General features: G+C 43.5%; 1 protein-coding gene across 10 annotated transcripts in view; it reads left to right on the top strand.

Annotated features, from left to right (window-relative positions):
• The window catches only part of KATNAL1 (katanin catalytic subunit A1 like 1), a 51,325-nt gene that overhangs the window by 16,317 nt on the left and 12,134 nt on the right, over positions 1–22,874 (top strand). For 6 of the 10 annotated variants that reach the window (XM_051644055.1, XM_051644037.1, XM_051644020.1 and 3 more), the window contains 4 exons: positions 7,704–7,864; positions 8,908–9,076; positions 19,886–20,010; positions 20,523–20,628. In XM_051644055.1, coding sequence (XP_051500015.1) covers positions 7,704–7,864; positions 8,908–9,076; positions 19,886–20,010; positions 20,523–20,628 — 561 coding nt within the window. Of the gene's footprint in view, positions 1–3,615; positions 3,761–7,703; positions 7,865–8,907; positions 9,077–19,885; positions 20,011–20,522; positions 20,629–22,874 lie in introns of those variants that run through there. The other 4 variants (XM_051644073.1, XM_051644065.1, XM_051644079.1 and 1 more) reach the window with 3 other exon arrangements.

The following is a 22,874-nucleotide window of genomic DNA, read 5'->3' as shown; positions in this document are numbered from 1 at the left end:
TGCCCTTAACATACTTGTAAACATTGATGAGGTTGCCCCTCAGTATCCTCTTCTCCAAGCTAAAGAGACCCAGCTCCCTCAGCCTTTCCTCATAAGGGAGATGTTCCACTCCCTTAGTCATCTCTGTGGCTGTGTGCTGGACTCTCAAGTGGTTCCCTGTCCTTCTTGAACTGAGGGGCCCAGAACTAGACACAATATTCCAGATGTGGCCTCACCAGGGCAGAATAGAGGGGAAGGAGAACCTCCCTTGACCTACTAACCACACCCTTTCTAAAACACCCCAGGATGCCATTGGCCTTCTTGGCCACAAGGGCACACTGCTGGCTCATGGTCATCCTCCCGTCCACCAGGACCCCCAGGTCCCTTTCTCCTACACTGCACTTCAGCAGGTCAGCCCCCAACCTGTACTGGTATGTGGGGTTGTTCTTCCCCATATGCAATACTCTACACTTGCCCTTGTTGAATTTCATAGAGTTTCTCCCTGCCCAACTCTCCAGCCTGTCTAGGTCTCACTGAATGGCAGCACAGCCTTCTGGTGTGTCAGCCATTCCTCCCAGCTTGGTGTCATCAGCAAACTTGCTGAGGGTACATTCTGTACCCTCATCCAGGTCGTTGATGAAGATGTTGAACAACACCGGTCCCAGTACCGACCCCTGAGGGACTCCACTAGTCACAGACCTTCAGTTTTCCTTGCAAAGAATTGTACCTGTTATGCAAGGGTAGGTAGGAAGGTGTGGCAGGAGGGACATGCCTGTGGCATCTGCTGTGCAGGACAGGAACTTACTGCCTTTTGCCCCTATCATATTGAATAAATACTATTTTTTGAAAGGAGAACATGACTCTTACAAAATATAGATATTTGCAGTAAGTAGCTGAAAAGATGGTTTCAAGAACAGTTTTCCTAAATATCATATGTTTGATTAATGTCCTTTAAAAGCAGAAGCTTTTTTGTTATTCTTGTTTTTATTGCAGCAGGTGCTTTGGTTATGATTTTGTGCTTGACACATCTGGCACCAACATGGAGTATTTTGTGTACTGATAGCTACAACCCTGTTAGCAAGACTTTTGTAATTACAGTGCTATTCATAGGTGTTTATCAGAGGACTGTAAACGTCTGTCTGTTTATTAAGGGCTTGTCTGCAAAGCATGTATGTGTACAAGCAGCAGTGATAGTGCCTAGCTTTCCTGGTGATCCAATAAGCTGAATGCTGTACAGGAGATACTCACATTCAAGTATTTGTATTCAAGCTCTTCTCTACCCCAGGGCATGCTGATGCAAGGTGTTCACACCCCATGCATGTTCTTAGTTCCTGCCAAGCTTGTAGCTGACATGAAAATAGACCATGAGGCTTTCCTCATTCTGCAGCTGCATCACTACATTGCCTTCACTTCTAGTATTTAGTGTTTCCTCTGATTACCTTGGTTCTGCCATTAAACTTTTAACAGCTCTTATCTTGTGAAGATTGCTTCAAGTCTCATGGTGTTGTGTGTTCATAGAAGCCACTGCACCATGGAATGTGCGCTGTACATTGGAGACAAGCCTCAAGTGAAAAAGGACTATTAACAGTTTCCACAATTATTCCCTGGGGAAGGCAGCTGGCTTCTTAGCAGAGGATCTGAAGCTGCCAATTTCTCAGAAATTATCCCTTTTAGGTAAAAATAGAATGACTTCTGACAGTGTCCCATAAATACTTTAGAGAACTGTCCCCCAAAGATCAACAGCAGGTGAGGGAGTGTCTTGTCATGCTGTGCACTCGTGAATTTTTGAAGTTCCCAACACAGCAGTGGCAGATGAGCTTTGTCAGAATATCTCTTTGCCATTACTGGTGCCAGTCTCAGCTTAGGGACAAACAACAAAAAAGAGAAGTGCTTCATCCCCAGGCTGTTTGCCTTCTCATGTATTTATGGATCTACCCATAGCACTGGGAGCAAAATGATATAGCTCTGAAAACAAACAATACAGCCCTGAAAGCAGTAGCGTTTCCATACCTGCACCTGGGTGGTTTGGTGAGACCTACAGAGGTAGACCTGCCTTCTTACCCACTCTTGATAAATAATTGTTGTGCCTTCTCACTCCTTGGGACAGACTATGAGGGAGACTGATGATCTGGATGTTAGTATTGCTTTCCAGCTCAACAGCAGCCACATTCCATATATAATAGCTGACAGACAGACAACCTGTTCTGAAAAAAAGTTAACCCAAAAGTTGGATCACAATAAACATTCATTCTCAATATTAAAATAATATGTAGATATTATTTTTAGATCATTCTCAGAAAAGTTATGCTATACACATTATATAAGTTTAGCAAAATTCAGGTCTAACCTAGTTGATTTTTACCTGAAATTCTGTCTCCCCTGGCGTATGGAACTAGCCAGTTCTTTAGGTTCTTCAGTTTCTCCACTCTGAGGAATTTCAGGAGGATAATATCACTGGTACCTTTTGGAGGTGGAGTTTAACAATCTCTAGCAGACTCTGGGTAGGTAGACCTTTTAGTGTTGGGAGCAGTCCACAGTGTGAATGTCCTTGTAGATACGTGTTCTAAGGAGAAAATTGTTCCTTAAATAATTTCTTCTCTGAGATGTACTGTCTGCATTCATGTTCACAATCTTGAGCCTCCTTAAGGATTTCTAGGACACCGACACTGAGGGGATCTGGTAGTAGGAAGCATGCCCTTCCTTTCTGTACATTTCTGTGTAGTGCACAAACGGGGTGTTTGTCCTACTGATACTTCTGAGGCTGTGAACTCAGTTTCAGGTTTTTGCATACACATTCCCTCATAAAACAGGTATGTCCATATGAGTAACATCTCAAAGCTGTGGCTCTGCAGCTGACCAACTCATACCTGTTACATGAACCGTTGTTCTCACTACCTGGTTACTTCTCTGCAGTGAGTGATCCTTGCCAAATAGGTATCTCATGCTAGGTGGATCTGTCTTGTTGCCTTGGGTCCTACAGGGGGTTTTTCCAGCAGTTTATTGAGTGATGTAGAGCAGAGGTGAACCAGAAGTAGCTGGGATTTTGTGTCAGACTCCTAAACACTCTTGATATACCTGTCTTAGCTCCAGTGTTGTTTTCAAATTTCTACAGGTTGGTCTGGTCAGAATAATATTCTGTGCCAGTATTTGCTTGCTTGCATTTCATTTGGCACAGTCAGCTTCACCTTTGCAACTGGGCACCCTGGTTTCAAGGATTCCTAGAGCTTGGTGTTGAGAGCATAGTTAGGAGAAAGAGGAATGTGAATCTGCTCTCCTGGGAGCAGTTGATTGGCTGAGTTCCACTCCATGCAGTACCTCTTCTGGGACTTCAAAATCAGTGTTAAATGGGAGAAAGGGATTGTGTTTCTAGTCTGGCACAACCTGCAGGACTTCAAAAGGGACAAAGATGCATCCTGGAGGGTCCACCAAAGCAGCGGTGTGACAGCATAAGAATTCCTCAGCCTTCTGGAAAATTCATTGTAGTTGATTGGCCCATAACTAGCTTAGCTTGGGGATATCAACAGTGACCTGTTCTTAAGACCCTTATTTGTTTTGCATACAGGGAGTTCCCAGCTTGCTCTTGGGTGGCTAAGTATGGCTCCATTCCTATCCTTACTCCTAGGCCTCCGAGCTCATTTGAAAAAGGAAAAGTTGCTTCTCTGTTGTGCTCTGAGTTTTGGCTGACATGTAGGCATATTAATCCATGTAAAGACAGGCTGGGACTGGGAAGATTAAAAATCAGCAGAAACCCATCTCTTTTTCTACTTAACAACAATAAAAGGTAGGTTTTTCTCTTATGACTGCTACTGTGAACTTGTGTTGACATTTCCCCTGTTTATTCTGAGAGAGTTTCTTGGCTGTTGCAGTCTTTTTACTAGACAGCTGGCTTGTAGGAAAGAGCAGCTTCCGTGACAGTTCAGCAGCTGCAGCATGACAGCAGAGCATGCCCCCAGGAGATGGTACGGGCTTAGGACAAGGCCAGGGGCTGTTGAGCAAAGCCTGCTGCCTGTTACACCTGTGTGCTGTGTGTGGTACAGAATTGGAGAGCACAGGAGTTCAACGGTTCTCAGAGCAGTTGGAGCAGCCAGCGAGGCACCCTTACTGACCATGGTCACTGAAGTGGGTCATTAAGTGCAGTGTATTCCTGCTAAAAGAATAAAGGATCATTTTTACTTTTTTTAATTTCAGTCAATCTGTACTTCTGTTTTTTTTCCTTCATGCCTGTTTTATCAACCCTTTGTAGGTTACTTCATGAGTAATTAAGGAGTATTCTGCAGGTAACTCATGAAGAACTGTGTTTACAGAAGCTATACCTTGACTCCATGGGATGAAACTGAACTACAGGGCATCCATTTTGGGAATTGTTACTTTTTGCTTTTTTAAAATGGACCTTGTTGAATAACTAACACTAGGCAGTAATTTCAGGTTTAGAAAACACTTTTCCAGAAACTTGATTTGTTTTGTTACAGCATGATATAATTTAAAAAAACAAAAACAAAACAAAACAACCAACCAACCAACCAACCAAAAAAACAAAACAAGAAACCCCACACATGACTTGTATTTACCAAGGTACAGACACACATGCTTATTGCTATGGGAAGTTGTGTAGAAGTACAAGCTCTAGCACAGTAAATAAAAGCTGGTGATGCCGAAGGTACAACAGTTGCCAGATTGTGAAATACAGAGGAAGTCCCTGAAATGTTTTTTGGAACTACCACTAAGATACAGTGAACTCAACTCTTGGTCACTGTTTTATACCTGTACGTTAGGATGTGTTTTCTGCTTGGTTACTGTAAATCCTTAGGACTGGAATGTCAGAACAGAGCTGTGGGGCCACCCTCTGGGCTGAAAGGCTTTTTATCAGTCTTTCTAACATTGCCCAATGGCCCTGATACTGCTTCTGTGGAGGAGGTGATGTGGCTGGTGTACCAGAGTGTGGCTTTTGCAAGCAGGCAATTGCACACGGTAGCTGAATCCAGTTAACATGCTGCATGCCCAGAGAGGCCAAGCTTTTCCCCACCTAGTCTTCCCTCCAGCTGTATCAGCTTCTCTCCCTCCTCTGAACCCTGGTATTCTTCTTCTGGGATTCACCTGATTACAGGGTAGCAAGCCAGGGCAGCTTGCTAACCCAGCAAAAGAGTCCTAGGCTAATTTTCTGTCGTTTTACTTGTGTGATGAGAAAGCAAAGAGAGCAAAGCAGGGCAGGAGCAATCCTGCCTGAGCTGGTTGTCCTGTGTCTTTGGGAAGATAGAGCTACCCTATCTGGAAGGAGCAAGAAGGCTGCTTTGCCCTGTGAAATGATCAAGTTCTTCTTGTACCTAAGGCTTCTTTTGTACAGATGCACATATAGCTCCTGGTGAAGAAAATGCAGGGTTGCAAAAGCATGGCTATTTACCCTTCACTTTGCCTCTGTCCTTACTGGTATCTTGCTGACAACAGTCACACATCTTCTTAAACAGGTTTTAAACCATAATTTCTTTGTACTGCTGAAATCTCCTAATTTCTCCTTGTATCTCCTTGTAATGGGAAAATTCCTGAACATATTACAGAGCTGAAGGATACATTGCTGTGAGATGTACCTGGTAGTATTTTAGGAGAACTGTAGCTTCCAGAAAGAGGTGATATGTGTTTGTTAGTGAGTGCTGTTAATTTAATAATTCATTCTTTTATATACCTCACCCACAGTTATGTCAGATAGTGCTTTCTATCTTGAAGTTGCCTCACCACAAGTGGGGGACTGCTGCTGCTGTTTTGAATATGTAGAGCAGGGCAGGTGAGGGCAGACACCATTCTGAGAGGGTAAATGAAAGTGTGAGAGGGAAATGGGATGAGCAGGTGAAAATCAGGCTGGAAGAGGCATGTTTCTAAAAGTGTGCTGACAAGACACAGCATCCTGAATGTGCCCAGCATGGTTCATTGCTAAGCACACATGGAAACGGAGAGATCTCAGGCTAGTGGCCGTATCTTTTCACCAATAAGCACCGTTAGGAAGAGCAGTCATAAGATGTGATGTGGTTTAGTATTTGTTCCCTGATTTGCTGCTGTTATAACCTCAGCAGACAGGCAGGATTTGCAGACAGGCAGGATTTGCAGACCTCCGTTCTCCTGATCCTCTCGATTACTCAAAGTCTGCACAGCAAAGAGAATCTGGATTTCAGGCAGCATCACTGACATCTGTTGATACTGCCCTCAGTTGCCTTCCTCTCTTTGCCACAAAACAAAGCCTTGTTGCAGCATTCCTAGGTAATATTTTTCCAGCTCTTTTTCGCGTGGATGCATGACATGAGCACAGCTGGGTGCCTGGTGTCTCTCCTTGGGTTTCTTGTAAGCTGATTTAAAATCCTGGGTTTTGATGCAGCCTTGCAGTGTATGCTGGTTGTAGCCTCAGTCGTGTGCCTGGTGGCAGCCTGCAAATGGTGAGGCCACCATAGTATTTCTTCAGGAGAGCTTTTAGAGCCTGTGTGTCTTCCCAGTGGATGGAAAGGTTCAGTATGTCTGTTCAGTATGTCAGCTGCAAGCCTGTAACAGGCAAGATTCACACTGGGCTAAGGTAGACCTAGCTGCAGAGCGCCAGTGCTGGTTTCCAGGCATGCACAGCAACACACAAATTAGCTTTAGCTGTGCACCAACACTTTAGTGAAGAGGTGACATCTGGGTGTTATGACCCTTGAGCGGGTGAACGCCAAAGTAAGCATGGAGGTTGATCCCACAGGATGGGAAGCATCCCTCAGTGATAGGTGGAAGACTGGTAAGATGCAGTGCAAGTGCACTCAGGTGAATCCCAGCACATCATAAGCTAATGCACTGAAAGCTTATGCATCTGAGGAAGAACTACGATGCAGTTTTTGGCTGCTGGTGTGTGCTAAGAAGTGCTGATCTTAGCATACAAATCTTGAGCTTGTAACAAGACACATTACCTAAAACTTAGCAAATTTCTACAATAATTTTATTTTTTCTAGGCTTCGTGCAAGAAAATTTAAATGCACAAATATCAAATAAATAATCTTGAAATTTTTGCAGTAGTTCTAATTGCCTGACTAGTGGCAAGAGAAACTTCAAGTATAAAATCCAGCTCCGTATTTCTGCAAGCACAATTCTTTCTGAGACATTTTTCTCTCCTTTTTTATTTTACCTACTTTACTTACCATTTGAACTTATGCTATAGGGTGTTAAAGTTCCCATTTTCTGTCCTAATCTTTGCAATTTGACAAAAAATTGCCTTGTACGTTGACTGCATGGTGATGATGTGCCCCTCACAAGGTTAATTTCATAATACTATATTTTAAGGATTTAGCCAGTTATATAGCTAGGACGTTGGACACTGTAAGCAGTGAAGTTCTTTTATGCCAGAATAGTAGCAAATACACTAAGGATCTGCCAACTGCACCCTTACTGGTATAAAAGCATGTGTATGTGTGCATACATGTCAACATGCACACATAAAGCATCAGCACATGCTAAGGAAAAGTGATCCATGCGTTAGCAATCATGTCTGGTAATGACATTGACAAGCAGGAAGATGAACTCGACAGAGAATGAATTGTTTATACTGTTGTTAAAGATCTGCTGTCAGTCTGATGAGCCTGGGATTTGTGAGTGGAAAGGCTTGGGAGTCCCCGCTTCTGAGGATACTGAATGTTTTGAGGTACTTTTATGGTTTTCAAAAAAGAAAAAAAGGTTTTAATTGTAACAATTTTTAAATAATGCGTGTATTTCTCAAGGTCCGACAAGAATTAGTTGAAGAATATGAACAAGTTAAGAGCATTGTCAACACTTTAGAGAGTTTTAAAATGGACAGACCTGCAGATATCCCTGTATCCTGTCAAGATGAGCCTTTTAGAGATCCTGCTGTTTGGCCTCCTCCTGTTCCAGCTGAACACAGGTAATTAGAGGCTCAAGGAAAGTGGGTGAAATAAAGTTAAGTCGCCATAATTTTATATTCTCTTTTGAAAGCATTTGTAATGTGAAAATCACATTTCATTTACCTCATAGTCATATGCAGTAAAGAAGAAATGTAATTCATTTGGCAAAAAAGTACTTAAACTACAGTCAGAGTTATTGCTGGAGTTCTAAAGAAAGTCACTCCTTTATTCTGGTAGGAGTGACTAGCTAGGTGCCTGGAACCAGAGTCTCCTGGAGAGGTAAGTGGGCTCCCATGTGCAGGGAGAAGAGTTTCCATTTCAGTTTATTTAAGCAGTTGCCATTTATTTTAGTTCTGTATTTCAAGTACAATTGCTAGAGCAAAATGACTGTCACACCTTGTCTTAAAACAAAATTCTGCCTCCTCATGCCACTTATGGTTATCTTTGACATCATGAGTGATGCACATAAGTATAGATAGTTACATTCTGGCTCTGTTTGCTTTTGCTTTCTAGGCAATTTTTACATTTTTATATTGTCACACAGAGGAATGAAGTCAGAGGCAAGAGGATTGTTTTACAATTCTCCCTCCCTTGTTTTGTGGCCTGTAAAATCTATCAGCCCTTTTTTTTCTTTTTTTAACCCCAGGAATGTCATCTGGTTGCATAAAACTTGTGCATATGAATGTAACCTAATACAATCTCCTGGTTTGGAGTCAGAGGAAACTACAATTTGACGACTTCTAAATTGTTTCCTCTGCTGTTAAATGCACGTTGGTTTGTTGTGAGATTGGCTAGGAATACTGATCTAATAGTATTGTTAATTTTCTTTTTTTTTCCACTGTTGAAAGTGTGTGGGTTTTTTTCCTTTTGTATTTTTTTCTTGCTTTGGGTGTGAGTCAGAACCCAAAATATGTTCCTGAATTTGCAGATGTGGAGAGATAAGACTTAGGGTCTTGTCATCTTTAGTAATGACGCACTAAGGGAATTGATGAAACATTAGAATCCTTCCGTCTTGATGTTGCTCTTTTTTAAGTATTTTTTTGTTGTGGTTGCTCATTGTTAGGAATCCACCTCAGATAAAACGTCCTAACAGAGAAGTAAAACCTTTGAGGAAGGAGTCCCCAGGGCTGCAGCCCCGCGGGCCGGCGGGCAGAGCACACGCGGTGTCCAAGGGCGAGAAGGCCGCAGCCAGCCGCGAGAGGGAATCCAGAGCTAGAGGAAGAGATGACAAGGTAGGAAGTGGGAATGAGCATGGCGGGGAGGAATTACAATCCAGCAGGTGGTAAAGGGAAGCATCCCTACTTTTAGTTATTTAATACAGATAATAATACAAAGTTACAGGAATCCTGTGCAAGAAAAGCTCGTGCTTGCCTCTTGCCTCACGGACAAAGGAAGTGTGGGGATTTTTAGTAATAATGACACCAAATTAAGGAAGGTTCTTTCATGTTTGCTCTTGTCTGGATTTGAGATTTTTTGATAGGGAGGAAGCACGATGGCCTGTTGCTGAGGCTTTCTAATCTTCTCAGTTAGACCATGGGCTTGACTCTAATCTGTCAGTGTCAATCAAGCATAGAGTCCATTCTCCTCCCCCTCCCTTTTTTTTTTTTAAAGGAATAAAATTCAGGTGTTTTGTAAAGATTTCCATTTAAAAATTTCAAAAGGGACACCAGTCCCCTTCTCTAGACTTTTAAGCATTGTGAACAGAGTTCCACAGTACCCTTGCCTCTGCCTTACAAATTTAGGTGTGCCTGGAAGTCCAGGACAGTTCTGTAAATGCATTGATGCTTGGTAAATCTTGTGCCAAATTATCTGAAGTTGGATATTTGAAAATGATGTGAGAAAGACATAGTCAAAGCAAACTCTTAGCAGCTTTCATATCCTTTAGTTAATGAAAAGGGGTTTGTATTTATTCTAACGTTTACGAATATACTTCTTGGAAAGGCTTTGCTTTAAAAATAAAAACAAATAAATTTGAGTTGGAGATTCTTTCCTCTGAAGACCCATGAAAAAGAAGCACTGCTGAAGTGAAAGAAATGGAGAAACAGTGATTCACTGTCAAGTCATGATGCCGAAAGCAGGACTGTTTTCTGGCTGAAAAAAAAGTCTGTGTGCAAATTTCTGAGACACTTGCATTTTTAAATTTAATGTAGAGCCACGGCCAGAAACCCAAGGAATCTGTGCTATAAATGATACAAGTTGGAAATGTACTGAAGCAACTTTACTTTCTTGACAGACGGAGATACGAGACGCCCCTTCCTATGGGAGCACACAGTATTGTACAGATCTTGATAGATGAATAAGAAAATATTTAGGCCAGTTTTCTTGGAATTAATCTGGTTAGTCCCTTCATGGCCTTTCTGTTACAGGTTGCTTCTTCATAGCTCAGAAGGAACTCAAAGATACACTTTTTCCATCTTTAATTGCTTGTCTGATACACAAGAAAAGTCCTAAGTAATCCCAGCAATTAGTGTCATCAGTAGGCACTGCTGATCAAGTGACTGCAGAGATGTTTCAACATTTTAGAAATCTCCCTACCCTGGATCAGTGAGATTTAAAACAAAAAGCGCAAGCTATAACAAGCATGTGAAGATCTGTGAAGTTATTTACCGTTCTGCCAGCTGTACGGGGAATTGGAGTCGTGATGTGTGACAGGTTCACCAGATGTGGTTCTGTAAGGCAGCCTTCAAAGTCTTAGCTCTAATGAGGGTGAACTCTGCTCTCGAAGCTTTCTGGTGATGAGCATTATAGGGCTTTACTGTAGGGAGCCCACAACAAAATGACTTCTACAATACTTGTCTCTGGGAATAATGCAATTAGCAACACTACTGCTGTCAGGTGGAGGAAGAGTCATGAAGGTATTCCATTTAATATGGTACATTTTAAACGGAATAAATTGGTCACTAGGTGGCAGAAGGAAAATGCCTCCTCTTCAAAAAATACCAACACATGTGCTCTTGATTTCACCTTCCTTGGTGATTATTTTATTTCTTTGTCTGGAGTATGTATGCAAAAAACACGCCAGGTTGCAAATTCTCACATGTTGTATGACAATTTTTTTAATGGAATACATTATTTTCTTTGAAAGAAAATTTTGAATGAAGGAGGAAGTAGCCAGGCATGGAAAGTGAGAGAAGTTAATTCAACTTTTTGTGCTTTACACAGGCATGAAAATAGGTTTAACTTCCCTTTCAGTTTTATAATTTCTTAGTTTGCAGACGTTTATGTTCTTCAAGAAGCTTATCTGTGTAGCAGAGTATGTTGAATCAAAGAGTTTCAGTAAATCTTCATGTTCAGTTAAATGTAATAGGGTAAAACTGAAGCTTCAAACCAGGTATTGCTTTTCTATGGTAAATGTTTCAGCTCTGTTATTCTTGAGTTTGGATGCGGGGCTAGGACTACTTAGGTAACGTAGTGAACTTGGATGCCTTATCCATTTCCTTAGATGTTGGTTGCAGTGTAAGAGATTGTATCCTGTCCTGGCTATAATATCACAGTGCAATATGCATATTTATTTGTGATGTTTTTCAAGATAAATATAGCTACAGTACGTATGTTTTAAAAGTGTTTTGCTTCAGTTAAGGGAAATGCCTTCTTTCACCATGTCTCCTCCCAAGACCGTATAATCTTTTCATTCTGACAGTAACCATTTTGGCATAAGGAGTTTTAACCTGACTGTGGCTGTAAAACGAACTTTTGTAGTGCTACAGAAAATAATTTTGGACTTCGACCCACCAAATGGTGTTTATCCGCCAAACTCTTATATTTACATGTTCCTTTTTCTAAAATACTACTTTCAAGGGCTTCTTCCTTCTTAGTTCCACTGGAAATTATTAGGCTTGTTCTCATGGTACCTTCTGCTGGATCAGTGCCAAGAATTTTAGCTTCTGTTCAAAAGTTCAGCTTAAAGAGGCATCATGAATGCTACTGGTCTGTCATTTAGAAGTTGCATAATACTATAGCTAAGCACTAGAACACTTTTTAGGAGTACTCTATAGATTATTTTAGATTGTGAGTGGATAAGCATGGTAGATATTGCAAAGGATAGGAAATACCAAGGGCTGTGCTGCCATATCAGTGAAGTGAATATTAAAATTGATAAAGATATTACTTTTAAAATGTAATTTTTTTTCTGCTTGATTATTCTGATGTGTGTCATTAGATGTGAGATGAGATAGTTGTATTTAGATGGAAGCATTGACCTCCATGCTTTGGGATTGTAAAGCTTTATAATCTCCATGTGAGAACACTGAAAGAACTAGTAGGTGAAATTGCAGGGTTGGAAGGAGAGATTTCCAGTAACATTTATTGGGTCTGCTGTTTTCTGATGTGAATGGTGAGTTGTGTAGACTGTGCCTGTATTTAGAAGGGGAAAAGTGATCCAGGCAACTGGAGTTGATAATTTATCTAAACCATGTGCAGAGTTTTACAACAAGTTTAGAATGGACGAAAAGTGAAAAGACTTGGAACTAATTGGACAGTGGAACAAAGTGAAGTATGATTTCTTAAGCAAAGGTGTTGCCTTTGCCAGCTCTTTCTTCAGAGTTCTCCTACAGAAACAAATTAATCTACCTGCATGCCACATGGGAAGTAGTAAGTTTATCTAGTGAGTGTGTCATGTAGAAGAATTTTAAGGGGGGGAGAAATTAGGCAGCAAAGGGAATGTAAACAAGTGGTACTGAAAGAAAAACTATCAGTCAACTGGCAAATCATTTAGAGATTTCCTCAAGAGTAGAGACTGACTTTTGTTTTACATTTAAATTAATGACCCTGGCACCAAAAAAAGGACACATTTGCTACTTTGCTGAATAAGAGTTGGGAAGCACCAGCCCAAGAAGAGGCAAGAAGGCTGTTGTACAGATGGAATTGGATGACTCTGTGCTGGAGTAATGGAATTGGGATAATGTCCAGCAGTGCAGAGCAGCAGGCCATGTACTCGGAGACTACAACAAGAATTTCTGCTAGAAGCTGGGAGGTCATCAGCAGAGAAGAAAGATTCGGAGTAGAATCATCAAGATTGGAAAAGACCTTCAAGATCATCAAGACCAACCGTCTGCCCTACAACTCCTAACCACTAAACCATCTCCCGAAACACAAGGTCTGCCTGTTCTTTGAACACTTCCAGGGACAGTGCCTCTACCACATCCCTGGGCAGCCTGTTCCAATGAAGTATTTGGCAAAAATCAGATCAGGCTGAACTTTCATTTGGCACATCACCTTTTCTCAGTGGTGGTCATACAGTCACAGAATCACAGAATGGTTTGGGTTGGAAGGGACCTTAAAGATCATCTAGTTCCAACCTTCCTGCCATGGGCAGGGACACCTCCCACTAGACCAGGTTGCTTAAAGCCCCATCCAACCTGGCCTTGAACACTTCCAGAGAAGGGGCTTCCACAACTTCCCTGGGCAACCTGTTCCATTGTCTCACCATCCTCACACTAAAGAATTTCCTCCTAATGTCTAATTTAAATCTGCCCTCTCCCAGTTCTGACCTGTTACCCTTGTCCTCTCACTACAGGCCCTTGTAAAAAGCCCCTCCCCAGCTTTCCTGTAGGCCCTTCAGGCACTGGAAGGCTGCTATAAGTTCTCCCTGAAGCCCTCTCTTTTTCCAGCCTGAACAGCCCCAATTCTCTCAGCCTCTCCTCATAGGAGAGGTGCTTTAGCCCTCAGATGATCTTCATGGCCCTTCTCTGGACTTTCTCCAGGAGCTCCATGTCCTTCATATGTTGAGGGCTCCAGAATTGGACACAGTACTCCAGGTGGAGTCTCACAAGAGGCGAGTAAAGGGGAAGAATCACATCCCTGGCCCTGCTGGCCACGCCCAGGACACAGTTGCCTTTCTGGGCTGCAAGCACACATTGCTGGCTCATATTGAGCTTCTCATCCACTGTCACTCCCAAGTCCTTCTCCTCTGGACTGTTTTCGATCCATTCTCTACCCAGCCTGTATTTCTACATGTGATTGCCCCAACTCACGTGCAGGACCTTGCACTTGGCCTGGTTGAACTTCATGCAGTTTGCACGAGCCCACTTCTCCGATGTTGTTCAACATCTTCATCAACGACCTGGATGAGGGTACAGAATGTACCCTCATCAAGTTTGCTGATGACACCAAGCTGGGAGGAGTGGCTGACACACCAGAAGGCTGTGCTGCCATTCAGAGAGACCTAGACAGGCTGGAGACTTGGGCGGGGAAAAACCTGATGAAGTTCAACAAGGGCAAGTGTAGAGTTTTGCATTTGGGGAAGAAAAACGCCATGTACCAGTACAGGTTGGGGGCTGACCTGCTGGAGAGCAGTGTAGGAGAGAGGGACCTGGGGGTCCTGGTGGACAGGAGGATGACCATGAGCCAGCAGTGTGCCCTTGTGGCTAAGAAGGCCAATGGCATCCTGGGGTGCATTAGAAAGGGTGTGGTTAGTAGGTCAAGAGAGGTTCTCCTCCCCCTCTGTTCTGCATTGGTGAGGCCACATCTGGAGTATTGTGTCCAGTTCTGGGCCCCTCAGTTCAGGAAGGACAGGGAAGTGCTTGAAAGAGTCCAACGCAGAGCCACAAGGATGATTAAGGGAGTGGAACATCTCCCTTATGAGGAAAGGCTGAGGGAGCTGGGTCTCTTTAGTTTGGAGAAGAGGAGACTGAGGGGTGACCTCATCAATGTTTACAAATATGTAAAGGGTGAGTGTCAAGAAGATGGAGTTAAGCTTTTTTCAGTGATGACCAGTGATAGGACAAGGAGTAATGGATACAAATTGGAGCATAGGAGGTTTAAGGTGAATATCAGAATTTTTTTTTTTACTGTGAGAGTGACAGAGCACTGGAACAGGCTGCCCAGAGAGGCTGTGGAGTCTTCTTCACTGGAGACATTCAAGACGTGCCTGGACGCCTTCCTGTGTGATGTACTCTAGGTGACCCTGCTCTGGCGGGGGGGTTGGACTAGATGATCTTTCGAGGTCCCTTCCAACCCCTATGATTCTATGATTCTATGATTCTATGATTCTCAATCCTGTCAGGGTCCCTCTGGATGGCATCCCTTCCCTCCAGCATGTTGACCTCACCGCACGGTTTGGTGTCATCAGCGAACTTGCTGAGGGTGCACTCAATGCCACTGTCTGTGTCACTGACAAATATGTTAAAAAGCACCTGTCCAAGTACTGACCCTTGGGGAACACCACTTGTCACTGGTCTCCACCTGGACATCAAGCCATTGATCACCACTCTTTGAGTGCAACCATCCAGCCAGTTCCTTACACAAGGAGTGGTCCATCCATCGAATCCATACTGTTCCAGTTTTGATACCAGGACGTCATGCAGGACAGTGTTGAAGGCTTTGCACAGGTCCAGGTAGATGACAGTCATTGCTCTTCCTTTGTCCAGCAATGCTGTGACCCCACTGTAGAAGGCCAGCCAACTACTCAGGCAGGATTTGCCCTTGGTGAAGCCATGTTGGCTGTCACCAATTACCCCTTTGTTTTCCACATGCCTTAGCAGAGCCTTCAGGAGCATCTGCTCCATGATCTTGCTGGTCTCAGGGGTAAGACTGACTAGTCTATAGTTCCCTGGGTCTTCCTTTTTTCCCTTCTTGAAAATGGGAGTTATGTTTCCCCTTTTCCAGTCAGTGGGGATTTCTCCAGACTGCCAAGACTTCTCAAATATGATGGACAGAGGCTTTTCAACTTTGTTGGCCAGTTCCTTCAGGAACCATGGATGCATCCCATCGGGTCCCATAGACTTGTGCACCTTCAAGTCCTTCAGGTGGTCACAAATCTGCTCATTTCCTGCAGTGGGGAGATCTTCCTTTTCACAGTCCATGCCTTCACCTTCTCTAACTTGCATGGTGTGACCAAACCCTTTGCTGGTGAAGACTGAGGCAAAGAAGTCATTGAGTACCTCAGTCTTCTCTATGTCCTGCATGGCCAGGTTTCCAGTTTCCTTCTGAAGCAGGCCCACAGCTTCCCTCATCTTCCTCTTATTGTTGAAATACCTATAGAAACCTTTCTTGTTATTCTTAACATCCCTGGCCAGGTCCAACTCCATCTGTGCTTTGGCCTTCCTTATCCACTCCCTTGCTTCTCTGACAGCCTGCCTGTACTCTCCCCAGGATACTTGGTCTTGCTTCCACTCTCTGTATACCTAGTTTTTACATTTCACTGTGTCCAGAAGCTCCTTGCTCATCCTACAGGCCTCATGGCTCTCCTGCCTGCCTTCCTCTTCATTTGGACACATAGCTTCTGGGCATGGAGGAAGTGATCCTTGAGCATGGACCAGCTTTCCTGGGCTTTGTCCCATGGTACCCTACCAAGCAGATTTTTGAAGAGAGCAAAATCTGCTCTCTTGAAGTAGGAGGTAGTGAGCTTGCTTCACTCCTTCCTTGCTACCCTAAGGATCCCAAAATCGACCATGTCATGTTCACTACAGCCTAGTCTCAAATATTAAGTCTTACATCACCAACCAACCTGTCTCTGTTGTTGAGAACAAGGTCCAGCACAGCACCTTTTCTTGTTGATTCCTTTACCACTTGGAGGAGGAAGTTGTCATCAGTGCACTCCAGGAACTTCCTGGATTGCTGGTGCTTTGCAGTGTTGTCCCTCCAGAGGCTATTGGGTTGGTTGAAATCCCCCATGAGGACCAGGGCTGTGAGTGGGAGGCTGCTCCTGTCTGCTTGTAGAGGGCATCATCTGCTTGGCCATCCTGATCCAGTGGCCTGTAGCAGACCCCCACTGCAAACATTTCCTGCCAGGTCCCACCTTTCCCTTTGGGAGCAAGGGACAGAAAGTGTATCTGGTAGTTGTTGTTCAGTGTGTGTAATGGGACGAGCCTGCAGGAAAGCACAACGACTTCAGGGCCCAGCTCTGGTCATTGCAGCTCCCAGGGTTATCCTACATGATTGATCTGTTTGAGGTTGAGTAGGATATAGCCATGGAAATGAACATAAATTAAAACCTAGACATGGTCTGTTGAGGTGTTATCAGCAGAGGGAAGAGATACCATTATAGGAGGCCCCAGTGAGACTGTTTTGCATGCATTTCAACAACCATCCTCCTGAAAGATGTGTTAATATTAGAAGAAGAGAGTGGGGGGGGGTGGGGGGTGGTGGGGAAGGTTGCCAAAAGTGAACAGGTAATTATGTTCAGCTTGTGTTTCAAGAGGAAACTTGGTTTGGTAAAGGAAGGCAGAGCACACCCGTGCTGTGTGCACCTCAGGGTGGTGGACACGTGCTGAGACTAAGGCACAGACTTAGTACAGGAGTAGTACATTGATTTTGGAAATGAGGTTTTTGTTCCAGCGGGTTAGTACACAGCTGATGGAAAGCCCAGCACATCTCTAAATTTGTTAAAAATCAGAAGTTGGTTGGCTGAGGAGGTGGTTACACAGTGGGATTGCCACAGAGACTGGAAGGGAGCAGTCTCTTGCAGTCCTGTGTACCTCTGTCTGTTGGCAAACCCTTCTAGAGAAAAGCCTTCACAGCAGCTTTATATAAAGCTGTTTTGGGAAAATAATAACACAAGAAGAGATCAGGATATGACAGGAAAAAATATGCTTTCTCCTGCTAACCTGGATTCAGGTGACAGTTTTAAAAATTATTTTTTCTAGTCTGTGCACTTACCTGCCGACTGAGGATTGCATGCTGGGCCAATTTGGGACCAACATTAATAATCTTATTAAATGTGAGAACTGTAAATATTTTAAATTTTGTTTTTATTCCAGAACTGAAAAAAAAATAATATTAAACTTCCAGTGTTACTAATGTGACAGCCAAGGTGATACTGAAAGCACCTCTCCCAGCTGGCCGCCCTTCTCCCTCCAAGATCTGATCTGCCGGCTGGGCTCAGGTGCGGGGTTGGGCCTCCTCCTTCAGCCTCCTGCACAGGGTGGAGTCTGGCTTCTCTTGCTGTTTAAAGTCTGCCTTAACTCAGAAAATAAACATCCAGAAAAAAAACAAACCGGCTGATTTGTTTTGAGAGGTACAGAAAATTTCTTCCACTGGGAAAATCAGTCTGCTGCAGAGGGAACAGGCAGACAGAAAATACCTTTCATTAATTTATTCCCCCCCCGCCTTTTCTCTCTTTTTATGGTTACATTTGGATTCCATTTTCTTTCTCCAGAAATCTTCCAAACTCCACAGGGCTTTTTTCACCATTTCCTTTTTGCACCAGACCATTATATTTTTTTAACACCAGCTTTTTGTCTACATACAACTTTCAGCTTCATTTCCATTGCAAAAAAAAACCCAACCAACCAACCCAGCAACCTGATCTAGGAATACTAAACAACACAGAACAGAGTTCACTTGGAAGTAAGAAGTAAAAATAGCGGGAAGAGAAACTGCTCCCTCACAGGCTTTGTGGGCAAACAGCAGCTGGGAGGGGTATAATCGGTACCTTTTTTTTTTCTGCTGGGAGGCTATTTGTGTCTCCAGCTGCCTCTCAGCCTGCCTTTGCCTAGACTGCTTTTGTTCGGCCAGCTGGGATTCTTTAACTTGTTGCTGATAGTGTTTAGAAGCTGAGTTCAGAGTCCTAAAGGAGCTCCCTACCCAGCCTCCGTCGTTAAAACTGTGCAGCTGCTTTTCAGCCACCACCAAATGCTGCTGTTGAGCTGGGAGGGGAAGGGGTTTCTTTCTGAAGCAGGAGAAGAAGAGCATGAGTCCTGATGCTTCAGAGGCAAAATATTAGTTCACCCCCATAAGCTTAAGGGCACTGTGGCAGTGTTAACCACAAACTGGCGGTTTGGGGCAGAGGCCATGTGTGGCTTGTTGCTGAATGCGCATTGGCATGCTGCAGAAATTACTGTAGTTCAAAGAAGCCTGGGTGACTTGGGAGTTTATTAAGGGCTTTAAAAAGCATTTTAACTGTTTATGGAGCTGGCCTGTGAATGAGAGGAGGGAAATAGATCATAGAATCATTGAGGTTGGAAGGGACCTTAAAGATCATCAAGTTCCAACCCCCCGTGCCATGAGCAGGGAACCCTACCATTAGATCAGGTTGCACAAATCCTTGTCCAGCCTGGCCTTAAAAACCTCCAGGGATGGGGCATCAACAACCTCCCTGGGCAATCCTTTCCAGCTCCTCACCACCCTTATAGTGAAGAATTTCTTCCTAATATCTAGCCTAAATCTCCCCTCTCTCAATTTAAAACCATCACCCCTTGTCCTATCACTATCTTCTCTGATGAAAAGCCCCTCCCCAGCTTTCCTGTAGCCCCTTCAGGTAGTGGAGGGCTGCTATAAGGTCTCCCTGGAGCCTTCTCTTCTCGAGGCTGAACAGTCCCAACTCTCTCAGCCTGTCTTCATAGCAGAGGTGCTCCAGACCTTTGATCATCTTGGTGGCCCTTCTCTGGACCCTCTCCAACAGGTCCAGCAGTTAAGATATTTAGCAGTTAAGGAGAGGAGAAATTGTTGGGCAGAAAGGCTTTAATTAAACAAGTGGAGACAATCTTCTTGGGTTTTCTCCATCAAAGACAATGGGTGTAACAGCTTTTTTGTTCCTTTTCAGTGATGACAGGGTGCTAGTTGTTTAGCTCTGGCATGTAGTGTGGCAAGTGCAGCATCTTCAAAATACACTTTGGATGGTCTGGTCTTCATCAGGAGTTCATGTAGCATGAAGTCATGATGCAGCCCGCTATGTTAGGCTGTTTCTGCTGTTTCTGCATTCATGCCTTTGGCTGGCCAGGAAATCTGTTGCTTGTCTAAAGAGTGGTTTAGCACTGTTAAGAGAGTCTGTTTTGCTGCTTTAAAACCAACCAACGAACCCACCCACCATGGTATGTAATGTGTTCTGATGCAGTTTTATCACTGTGAACTGCATCTATGAAGGAAGCATGATGCTGTTGTGATGGAAGCAACCACAGGTGTTCGGGGACTCTTTGTAGAGTGTTGGGTGTGAACACTTTGGTTTTGCTGGCCATCGTGGTGTTAAGATAGCTGTCTTAAAGCTTGATACATTCTTGTGGCACCTACAGAGGTAGAACCAGACAATGCTGCCATATATTGCTAGTAAAGGATTGGTTTGAATGAATGATGTCCTTACAAGCCTTTATGACTTTCACTTCTAGGGAAAGAAAATAACCCAAGAAGTTGGTGATGGGGAAATTCCAAAATTTGATGGAGCAGGTTATGATAAAGACTTGGTCGAAGCTCTTGAAAGAGACATTGTGTCAAGGAATCCAAATATTCATTGGTATGACAATTTTCTCAATTTGAGTGTTTTTGCTAGTGTAGAGACGCAAAGAAGTTATCCTTCTTCTAACTCTTAAAACAGGAAGCCATTATAATCTTCTACAGATCAGCAAAACAAGGTCTTATGGTTTTAACAGCTTATTAATTTGATTACAGTTAAGCTTTTGTCGCTAACTGGTGCAGTGCATCCATTACAAGTACTGCTGAAATGAAAGTACACTCCAGAGAAGTTTAAAGTTATGCTTTGGTATTCACATTATCCAAAACAATTTTTAATTAAGCAGCTCTGGATAACTTGAGTTGAAAATAACTTTTTCCCTACCTTCCAAAAGTATTCAATGCCATATTCAATTTTATGTCACAGGATTATATTATGCCTCACGAGGCATACACTGGCATGCTGAAAAAGATGGTACTAAGTGAAAGGCTTTTCTATTTTTTTTTTTAAATAAATAAATAAATAAATAATATTATTGTATGGGAATCTTATATGACTTTCTCCATCTTGCACAGGGATGACATAGCAGATTTGGAAGAAGCCAAGAAATTGCTAAGAGAAGCTGTTGTTCTTCCGATGTGGATGCCTGATTTTTTCAAAGGGATCAGAAGACCTTGGAAGGTGGGAACTGTGTGGTGTTTTACTAAATGGCAAGGTGTAGTTACATATATCTGCTGCTGTAATGTGTGTGGATGCCTGCAGCAGAAGGCTAAAAAGGCAAATGGGAAGGATCAGGAGTTTGTTTGCTAAATCCTCTCATCATGATTGATGTAAAATGCAGTGAAAGAAACAGATGAAAGTGTATGCAGGCTTTACAGTAAATAATGAATTATTTTCTGTTTACTCAGTCATAGCTTGGTGAGATTATAATACTTTTTATATTTCAGCCTGTACATGTGAGCAAGCATGTAGGGTATATTGACAGATGCAGAAATGCTCCATAGACTGCTCTGCTTAGGATCATGGTGGCCACTCCTCCACACTTCACCCAGGAAAGGAGTTCTTGGACTGTTTACTCCACATGTGGCCACTGTATCTTCCTCAGCCTGCACGCTGTAGGCTGGGTGGTACAAGGAAGCAGGGAGAGAGGGGACTAATCTGAGCGATGATTTAGCTCTGCAGTTAAAATTGCAACTGGGCATAGTTACTGCTGGAGTGCGGGAAATTAAAAGTGGGAGAATGAGCTGCAAGTGGGCAGCAGGAGGGATATAGGCGGAAGCTGGCCTGGGTGATGGACCAGAGATGAGCCCAATCTGGGCCTTGCTCAGAGCTAAAAAGGAAGAGGAGGGAGAATGTTGCTGAGCATTTCTGTGAACAGAAAATAAAATTATCTTGCTTTTGTTGTGGAATGGGGTGACAGTTGTTTTGGAAATAAACAGGCACAACACAAGGGCTTTCTGGTTACTGGAAGGATTACTGGGGAAAAGAGACTTGCAGATTGTCTGTTATTCTGCATCTGCAGGGCAATGGCATGTGTAGGGAATGCTGTCGTTTCTGTGGCTTAGGGCGCTGGTTCAGCAGCATGTCAGATATTGTACTAGACCTTGCCCTGTGTTTTCTTGCTTGGTCCTTGTACTTCTCTGGCTTATACTTGGGTCTGACCCTCAAAGCTGTCCTCCTCCAGACTAAGCCAGTCCTAGGTCCCTATTATTCTGCTGATTTATGAAGCAAAGCCTGCAGGAACTGATGAGTGGAAGACTTCTTATTCTTGATGCTTGTAACTACAGACACTAAAGAGGGGAAGTCGGATAGAGTGGGAGCTCATAGGGGGAGCTGGGAAGTTGCTGCTTGAGGCTGTTAGTGAAGGTTTTAGTGAGTTGCAGGGGAGCAGCCCAAATGTAGCCCCAGGCTATATGGCCTTTGGGATTTAGAGTGCTTGTGGTTGGTACTAGTGGGTTTGAGGTTAACTTTAAAGTTAACCAAGATACCAGCTTGGACAGAGCCTAGATGTCATGGGTTACCAGTGCAGGGTGAGATTTTAGTGTCTTTTTAACAAGAGAATCTCTCTATTTTCCTCTGGGCATAGAGGAAGTTGATCCATACCCTTACTGTAGACTACAGAGTCTCCTGTCCAGTTTCAAAAACTTTGAAGGGAGTTAAGAGTTGCTGTGCTTTTTTTTCACTTAACCTACCTAGAGGATGTAATGGCCATCTGTCTTTAAGGCAGGTAGCTCAGCAGGCTGCAGGGAATGTGGAGAGTGCCACTGGCCCTGTCTCCAAGTATTGTGGCAGTGGATAAAGAAAGAATAGCTTGTTTTTTTGCAGAGTTACAGTCTCCCTCTCATGCATGAGATTATCTTTTCCTACTGAGCAGTGAAGGAAAACTAGGTGGTTGCAGACATGGAAAAATTTTCTAAGATTATTTCCTCTTTTCAGTCTGAAATGCAAATTGATTTCTGATGAGTCCATGAAGAGTCTTCATTGTTAGCCTTTTCCGTGGTGACTTGTGAAGCTGTAACTCTTCTGAATTTGTTTTTCACACAGAACAGCATGCATTTTCCCTACTGTTGACCTCTGACTGCGCTACAAGGATGAGAAGTTTTGAAGGAAAGACTGTTTCTTGCAGTAATCAGTGTAGCAGCAGGCATTTGTTGAGCCTAGGCATTCAGGACAATAATTCAGGGAAAAGGCAGCCAAATCTGTTTTTTGGATGTTCAGACTCTCCTGAGAACAATTCCCAAGGCAGCCCTCACAGTTTCTGCCTGCATTCAGGGGTCGGTGCCTTGTATGAAGGAGCCAGCTGTCTTCCCTGACGGAACACAGGTGCTGTGTAGCTGCAGCCTCGGGTTTCTGAGCGTCCCCGGGCTTGCTCTTTCTTTTTCTCTGAACAGTTTTGTGCCAAGAAGGCGCGGTTGCTCGCTGTGCTT

The sequence above is a fragment of the Apus apus genome, chromosome 1 (assembly GCF_020740795.1).
Source record: "Apus apus isolate bApuApu2 chromosome 1, bApuApu2.pri.cur, whole genome shotgun sequence".
NCBI classification, from domain to species: domain Eukaryota; kingdom Metazoa; phylum Chordata; class Aves; order Apodiformes; family Apodidae; genus Apus; species Apus apus.
Note: the sequence above shows the minus strand (reverse complement) of the source record. Positions and strands in the feature narration are given on the sequence as shown.